Source organism: Rhagoletis zephyria, unplaced genomic scaffold (genome assembly GCF_001687245.7).
Source record: "Rhagoletis zephyria isolate East Lansing unplaced genomic scaffold, Rhagoletis_zephyria_1.1 Rzeph_scaffold_01540, whole genome shotgun sequence".
Lineage (NCBI taxonomy): Eukaryota > Metazoa > Arthropoda > Insecta > Diptera > Tephritidae > Rhagoletis > Rhagoletis zephyria.
The window spans coordinates 66,114-75,348 of NW_016158624.1; the positions used below are offsets into that span (position 1 = coordinate 66,114).

Below are 9,235 nucleotides of genomic sequence, written 5' to 3' on the forward strand. Positions count from 1 at the left end.
TGTGAAGTACGTCCTATAAAAGCCCTTCTGGAAGGCCTTCCATGGGTAGCGAAAGAAGAAGCCCTTCAATTTGTGCCACTCCATATAAAAAAGAAAGGAGAAATGAATGTAGAGTGGAAGGCCTCTTAACTCTCAGGAAGGCCTTTCAGAAGGGCTTTTAACTCCTGAAATTATCTACTGGGGTGTGCTCACTATGCAAACCAGATTTGATTGTGCCAAATTATTTCGTTAGTATGCATTCATTTTTCGACTTTTTATTTCAAGCGTAAATGCCAATATTTTTTCGGTTATTCAATGTTTTTAATTGATGTTTGTATCAACTTCCAATTGGCTTGCATTTTTGCAGAAATGTATTCTCACATTTTCGCCTAAAAAAACATTAAATTGCTTTGTTTCGCCACTATCAAGAGGAAAAATATAAAAAGCAAAACATTTTCATTTTACAATACTCATATCATTTACGCTGTTTTTATTTCACAAATTACAATTTTTCAGTTTTTACTCAATTTTCCACGCATAATATTTGCATTTTTTCGTTTGTTTTTCTACAAAAGTTTTATACAAACAAAAAATGCGATAATTCGTTTTAGTCAAACTTCAGCAGACGCGTACAATAAATTTGCGAAAATTCAAATCATAGCAATAAAAACTTAAAAATTACATTCAGTATAAAGTAAAAAAAGCAGTTTACTAAAACATGCTTTGTGGATAGTAATAAGAAACAAGTAAAATTGATTGATTGTTGTTGATTACGCCTTGCATATTGTTGCTTTGTGTATGTATGCGCATTTACTGCTTGTTCCAAGTTTTGCAGTTATTTTCGTTTGTGTTTCTTTTTTTTTGTTTTTGCCATCTATTGGTTATTGCGTTTTATGCTCCAACTATTTACTGCATACATACTTACATACATAGAGCTAATGCTACTAACAAATAGTTACATGGAAGGTTCGTTAATCTTCTTCAAATTGAAACAAAGCTGATGCAAGTACCAATAAATGTAAAGTTCGTGGCCTTCTTGCGGTTGTCGTCGATTTTTTGTCAATTTTTTGTTTTTTTTTTTTGCTTTCCAGGGTTCTTCCCTTCTTCGTTGATAAGTTTTGTTGCGGTTTATTTGCGAATACACTATATTATACTCTTGTTTTCGGTTGTGGGTGAGTTTATGAAGAAAATGAGGGTTTTTGGAAATAGTTAGTTAAATTTCTGGCATTTCCTTTTTGCTGCTGGTCGGTGTCAATTTCTCCTCACAGTTTTCACTTGATTCTAAAGTTGATACTAATTAAACTTTTTCATTTTTCTTTTATTCCGTTTTTTTTTTGTTGGCTATAGTTGTATTGTGTAGTTCTTGTTTTTGTTTTAATTGTCGTTTGTTTTGTAGAAAGAATGCAGTTATTTTGTGGTTAAAAAGTGCTTGTTGTTGTTGATTTTGTATTTGCGTTTAATTATAATTTTGTTGTTTCTTTTTTAGTCACGAATTGGAATAGTTTGTGGCTTAATATGGCCACCGTCTCCTTCGGAGACAAAACGTTTACGTCCTCTGCAATAAAAAAAAAAGAGAATGAAAAATTAGTTTTCGTTGATTAGGTAGGATGATTAAGAATAGTCTAAATAACATATGTTTATTTTTTATTATTACTAAGTAGTATTCCTAGTGTCATAGTACTATTTACTTTAAATTTCAATCGATATCTTTCTACTATGCATAAATGTACATAATTATAATATGTGCCTATGTATGTATGTACATACATATGTACGTGCATCCTTATGTATGTACGAATTCCTCTCAACAATTCAAAGTTAAAATTGACCAAACTCCTTTCACACCACCACACCACTTCTAGTTCATTCAATTGGCGAATTTTCGCCATTAACAACCACCACAACAATGCTAGGCTAAGGTTGTCGTTATTGAAAAGCGAAAGTAAAAGTGCAAACGAACATTGCTACATTAATTTTATAGCCGCATACAAGCAAGCCTCCTGCAACGCTGCAACTCCCACCCTATGTATGCGCTCTCAAATAGCACTGCAGCGAAGCGCCAAAGGCAAAGGCAATTTCAGGACTTTTTAACGCGAAGGAGTAGTACAATGTAGTTCAAGTCGCTCACTCTTTCATTCGCATGCGCAGCTTTGGCTAAATTTATCAGTGCAGGGACGCATGAATGAAAGTTGGGTTGTTTTAACCTGCCGCCTGCGGTCGCATGTGCAACGTGGGTTGTTGCAAATTGCAGCAGCAGCCGGTTTCTGGGCTTCGCCAAAAGCTTTTATCGTTTGAACATACATACATAAATTTCCTATTACAAATTTAGATATTTAAAGTGAGCTTTTTTCGTCCGGCGCCGACAGAGTTGCGAAGTTCATTGTATGCGTATTGGGTCAATGCAGTTTTTTGACCATTGCTGCTTGGGTGGTGCAGGATGTGAGTAGGTAATAAACTGATGGCGTCGGCTTGTTTTTCTAAGGGATAGTAAAAATAGCATAATTGGTAAACTATTTACGCTTTTAAAGAATCGAACGCAGAGGAGAACGAGCCATTTAGGCCACATCAGCTTCGTTGTATTAAAGGTGTCGTCAGTATGTTTCCATCTGGTATCCGCTTCTTTAAGGAAATTTTTGCTTAGTAAGAGCTTGCAGGAAGTGAGTGGTATACCTATCCTTCTTCAGGCTGGTGAAAGTGGAATGGAAGCGCGCTCGTCTGCTCTCTCATATCCTGGTATTTCACTGTACCCCGGCTCTCATACCTTTTTAGTTTACTAATAAGTGCCTAGTTTAGTAATGTCCCCGCACTAAGCCCCTTTCAGGCACTTTAGTATTTTCTATTTGCTTCTACACGCGCCAACTTTTATTGAATTCAAGTCCTTAGGTTTTTAAATGGGAAGCAACGAAAATATCAAGAGACAAAAAACTTGAAACGACTTGACGGTACGGAGCTATCTATACTCTTCCCCTCTCTTCTCACCTCCTTCGCCTATGAAGGAGCAGATTTGAAAGCAAAACTTGACATGTCTGAAAGTGGGCTAAATATTAATCTCATGTCATATTCAGTTCCAAAGTTATAGCAGGGCAAACATTTCACAGCTGTAGAGGGTGCCACGCCCATTTTGTCTAAGCCCATTTTTAACCCCCTAACATAGAACCAGGTACAATGCAATGCTGTGGCAACAAATTTTAAAAGGCGACTCAGTTCAATGAAGAGTTTGCCAGCTTTACAGATCTATTATAATTTCGACACGCCAGAAATTGCCTACCGAAATTAAGAGAAACGATTCGATCGACTTGCATTAAAATGAAACACATCACGACTGAAACAAATCTACCGAGGAACCCGAAAATCTAGACCCAGAAGGCAGGAAGAGTAGGCAGTGGAATTCACTACAAAGAACTCTTAATAAACGTCAGTCTATGCCTGCCTCATCGCTACAGGACGAACTAACAGCAGCAACCGAAGCCGGCAGGTTTGGCACAAAATGACACAACTGTGTGGTCTACTACGATCCATTCTGACAGCCGTCAAGCAGCCCATCAAATTCTTATAGTCATATGTAACTACTACATATACATCAGCTTCAAAATAGCTATAGATTACAGAAGGACCCAAGTGAGCGAGCTTCGAATGCGTAGCTTGGTGCAAGCTCACAGCTCAAGCTCAAGGGAACCGCAGGCAAAGTAGCCAGGAAGAAAACCGAACTACTCTTGGTGAACACTATATTTCTTTCAGCATCGACTTACATTGATTTTCAGTGAGAAAGCAACTTTTATACTTCAAACGTTCCTCAAACAGCACAGTAGAGAGATAGATTTCCCGTTCAATGATCTTTTTCAACTATAAATACGATTAGATGGATGGAGAGTGTTCAACACTATCTAGCCTCACTACAGCTAAAACACATTACGGCCAAATTAAGAGAATAATAGTGGTATCAATGGTATAACTTGGCCTAAGCGGGCCAATGGAACCACCGCAGCCTAATCTAACCTATTAGATCGATTAATATTTTGATAAAGAGAAACATATGGGTTAAAGGGAATCTATATCAACTTTTAAACTTGAACCTTCAAACTTCTACGCCTGCGCATCATCAGGTTCGGTTTCTGAAAATCGCTATAAGCTCCTTTCACCTTATGCCGAGTATGGGCGAACCTCGGTCAAATGTTTAGCACGGTCTGCCAGGAGGCCTGTGTCTGCCGATTAAGGGATTCCATTCCGAGGCCTTCTTCGAAATTCTGGCATTTTCTTTGCGCAAATTGTGGGCTCGGGATAGCCATTCCATTTCTGTCTTCAAATCCTAATGTCAAGGGGCTGAAGCCTCCTATCCTTTCTGCCTCCTCATTTGCGACTGTTTTAGGAGACAATTTCGAAGTATCTTTCTAAGCCAACTGGTTACGAAAATTTGCAAGCGACTGGTTTCTGCAGTAGTGGCTTTCAAGGCGGAACTTACATACGGCAATATTGAGAGGACATTGAACGGGGTGATCGATTAATGATAATCGAGGTATCCACTGCTTGTCATTCGTAAAGAGCATACCATGAACGGATATTATATATTACTTGGGTTATCCGTGACATATAAGTACGTATCGGGGACTTTAGCTCGACTTTATCTCTATAATCTGAGACTTGGCTGAATCTAGGCGTTAAGATCCATAAGATGGACCTGTGACGCGCCTGGGAGGCGGATCGACTTCAAAGAGTAAAGGCTATGACCATCAATATGGGGTGTTCACAATTTACATCACGCCATCGTTAACCATAAATGCGTGAATTTGCGAAATTAAACGATTATTATACCAGATAGTTTGCTGATCGCTCGCCTGCTGCGATTTTAGTGGCTGCCGCCCCATCGACTGCATATACATATGCATATGCATATGTAGTACTCGTAGTTGAGTGAGTAGCAGTTGGACGATGCCGCATCTCGGGCCCGAGCAAACTAGCTGCTGGCTGCCTGACTGTCGGCAGTTCATTCACCCGCTGACCTTTTTTGCATTCCCTCATTTACTCACTCCACGCTACGACGCCAACAGTGGCAGCTACACCAAGCCCACTAGTTAAGTAGTTCGTTGAAGGCGGGCAACGCCAGCAGCCTAAGCGCAGAAAAACGTCTGCATTGAACGCTGCGTACATACATTTAGCAGCAACTGCAAGCAATTTTTCTTCACACTATTCGTCGTCCGTATTGCTACCTGTGCTTGCTTTTCGCATTGCCATTCTTTCATTTTGCTGCGAAAATTTTAATTTTTACCTTTGCTTTATTATTTTCGCCAGCATCAGCTGAAACAAGTTTGCGTTTGTGGCTTCTGTTTTTGGCGCCACCACTAAGCAAGCAACACACCCGCGCCAACTAGCTACTCCCCCCCCCATCCAAAACCGACCAGTCCAGATCGGCTGAGTCAGTTAAGTGCTTTTAAGTAAATTTTCAGCTGCTCGTTGCCGAAACTTAGCTGTATGAGTAACCCGTAATACAGTAAAAGTGAAAAAAAAATAATTGATATATACGGCGCAGCGACCCAAATTGTTTCGGTGCTTTGTTTTCAATTAGCTGTTGCACGATTAAATGGCAATCAGCAGCTTTGTTGTAACTATCATATATGTATGCCACTGTCGATTGTTCATAAACTCAAGAAAATATAGCAAAAAGGTATTGAAAAAATCACCAAAGATAAAGTAAAAACAATAATTGGATCGATTGGAAGCTTTTTCACGTAAATAGCTAGCGTAGAACAACGGTTACACCCATTGTCATCGTACGTTTCTTCGTGGCAAGTATTTTAACAATCTTGTTTTTTTTTTCTATCATAAAAGTGTGCTGTCCACACCAACTAAAGTTCATCGAACCCCCCATTTGTCGACTAATTTGTCTTTTCAACGAAATTTTTGGCTGCATCAAGGCATATGAAACAGGTAGTAGCAAAAGCAACATTTACGTGTATTTTTGTTGTTGTTCTGGTATCTAAATGGTCAAAAAAAGTATTCTACTTTCTAAATATCATTGTGAGCGATGTGAAATAAAAAAAAAATAAAATTAAAATTGGTGTGAATTTCTTTCTTTGTAAATTTGTTTGCATTCAAGTAAGCATCAATACATCCTATTGCAGGGCCCACTAATCAGGTTTATGCTCCTGAGTTAAGCGAACATTCCAAAGGCTGGTTTTCAATCGCTTTTTGTGAAGATTCATATGCACATTTTGCCAATTAAAATTTTTTGCGGAAAAAATTAACAATATTTTACAGTATAGAGACCAAACAAAACCTGTTTAATTTAATGTGCCTGGCTGCAGTTCAGCATATGTCGCATTTATCAATATATGCAGTTCATTTGAGGCCAACTTATTTACGAAAAGCTTTCTGACAATTGAAAATTTAGGTGGCGCAGTAAGCATTTATTAAACGTAAAATTGTTGATGTTCAGTTGAAATCGCGCAAGTGAAGTTTGAAAAACAAATTTCCTTTTATATTTTTTGACTCTAGCGATTCATGGCACCTCCTAACCTTTCCGTTCTGAAGACATATTTATGCCCAACATTTTGAATTGATTCTCTATATATTAGCTCTGATCCAATACTTTTCGTGAAAAATCCTGTAAAGCTGTCAAACAGCAAAATTACCCTCTGGATTGAGAGTAAAAAGTGAGTAACAACAAAAAGTACGGGAACAAAACCATTTTACCTGTAAAAACTTCAACCAGTGATTGCTTGACACTTTTCATTATTTTACCAGTTCGGGTAAAATCTTGCAACTTCATTCTCTACACAAGTCTCATTTACAGGATTTTGGAGGGTTTTGGAGTACGGGAACATTTTTCCTGTAACTTCCTGCAAGTTCGTGTAAAATCCTGTAAGTTCATGGAGTACTGGATCAGAGCTATTATTAAACGTGCGATATGTATGTCCTTGCAAACAATTTTCAAATAAGCCGGTGTCAAACCAATATTTCACCTTGTATTTATTACTACACCTGGCATAAGTCTCTTTTATTTCTAAACTATAATTGATGATTGCGTATATTAACACAGAGACTAAGTGTGACCGCTTTGCGACAAAGGCAAAACATAACTTTGACAGTAACTTTGTATTATTATTTCCCGTCTATTAAGTATAGAATAAAAGTTGTACATAATATTCTGCAGATGACAAAAACTGTTTGTTTTTTTGCCTAGTTTAACATTTTCGAATGCTTAAAACCCATAGTTGCTTATTTCAGCTGACCATTTCTTTCTTAAGCATTCATGTAGAGGCAAAAGATAAGACTTTAGCCGCGTGGTCTGCTTATATTTTCCCCAAGCTACTAAATATTAAAAAAAAAAATGTGTAGGCGTATTTACTCCAAATATTTGTATTTACTATCGCTTGATATGTATTGTATATGAAATCAAAAAATTTTTACCCATACATACACACATATTTAGCAAAAGAAATTAAAATTTTGTATAATTTACTAATCAACTTGATGGAAATAACAAATCTCGAAATCTACCAGCCAATATATCTCTTTATAATTACGTATGTCGGTGCATTAGTGTGCTCCGACATTTTTGTTGCAAATTCGGGATGCCCCGTAACGGCATCGAAAAGGGGCAAAAACGGACCGAGTCTGCACTCAAACTTTTTCGAAAATTCCGCAAAGGATCAGGCGTCATAGACGAACGCAATGAATGATCCAGGATATCCAGGCACCAACAGAAGTGAATACAAGCCCCATTAGCAAAAGTAGTGACATAAGCGAACCACCGGAAACCGCGATCTACAGAAGCTGGCCGATTTCTGGACAACATAAAACTTGTCGCCTGTCACAATAGTACATCTATGGAGCTGTACAATGCTGTCATCGCGTCTCATTGGATTATTAATGGAGCTCTGTCCTCCACACTAATTTAAGCCCTAGAAACGGTCACAACAATTTTCTAAGCAATAACCCCGACATTCTTAGGTCCTCAAACTATACTAAATCGGCCCTCAATCTTGAGAACAAATTCTCCACATGTATTCTTTTTTGGAACGATTGACAAGACGATTCGTACTTAAACCTACAAGAGTACTGTGTACTTTGGCAAGTGGCCGTAGTAGAATGAGCTGGTCTTCCAATTACTTCTGATGCAACTGCTGTTATTAAGAAGAAATTGAAATCATAGAGCACTGACCTTGTCAGGACCCTTCCCTGACTGTCTAGAGCGCCTATGAATTCTGGCGGATGGGGACAAAGTAGTGTGAGCCTTTTTGTAATAAGCCACCTGCCGCGAAACTACCAGTGAGGTTGGAAATGTCAACAAGATTACAACATTTCACCCAACACTGCTTGCATAAATAATTCAATTAAAAATACTTGTAAATAAATAATAAATGCGATATTTATAGCAAGCATGTACTGAAGTTTACGATAAACGCATAATAAATAGAGTTGCAATGAAGTGCTAAAGTGCAATAGCCTGAATCAAGGCGAATTGCATTGAAAAATGCAATGAAAAAAGCAAAGTAATATGCATTAAATACTTATATGCAGTACGCACGTAGTTTGCAAAACATATCGTCGTTTAAAGTACAAAACCGCGTATTGTGATTCTGCAAAACCTCGTAACTGACTTTTGTGCCAAAAACGATATTTGCTCACCGGAAGCTACTGGCACCAAACCCTTATTCATTTACACTAAAATATCGTTACTTAGACATAAGGGGAAGAGAAGTTTGGGGATAAAAAAGAGACCAGCTTTGAAATAAGACTAGTTTTATTCTCTCCTATAAAATTAAGTTAACCTCACATACGAGATTTTACATTTTCTTGATACGCGGTTTTGTACTTTAAACGACGGTATGTATGTACGTATGTATGTGTGCGTGTAAATAAGAAAACCTGCGATAAAATGCAATCTTTCTAAAATCGCATGAGTATTTTATAAATGAGCTTTAGTATTTGATTGTACAAAAAGAGTGCACTCACACAGAGCCAATAAATAAATGCAATTATCTCGACAACTGTAAAAAGTGGGAGTGGCGCGCACTAACAACCACAACTGGTAAGCTATTGTTGCCTAACTGCACCTACTACATACCCACCAACAAATGCAGCTGAACAAAAAGCTTTTTGCGGCGCTCTCAACAACTCACATTCACACCCTGCCATACTTCTGCAGTACGAAAATGCACAAATTGACTAGTCTGTACGTAAATACATATATATATATACAGTATTGGACATATCTATAGCACGCCATTTCCAAGTGATATTGTGTGCCCCTTATGTT

General features: G+C 37.9%; 1 protein-coding gene across 1 annotated transcript in view; it reads right to left on the reverse strand.

The window, feature by feature from the left end:
* Positions 1-378: 378 nt before the first annotated feature.
* The window catches only part of Pdcd4 (Programmed cell death 4), a 44,807-nt gene continuing 35,950 nt past the window's right edge, over positions 379-9,235 (reverse strand). Inside the window, exon 7 of the mRNA XM_017617983.1 lies at positions 379-1,534. Within this exon, the coding sequence (XP_017473472.1) occupies positions 1,462-1,534 (73 nt within the window). The 3' untranslated portion in view covers positions 379-1,461. The remainder of the gene's footprint in view (positions 1,535-9,235) is intronic.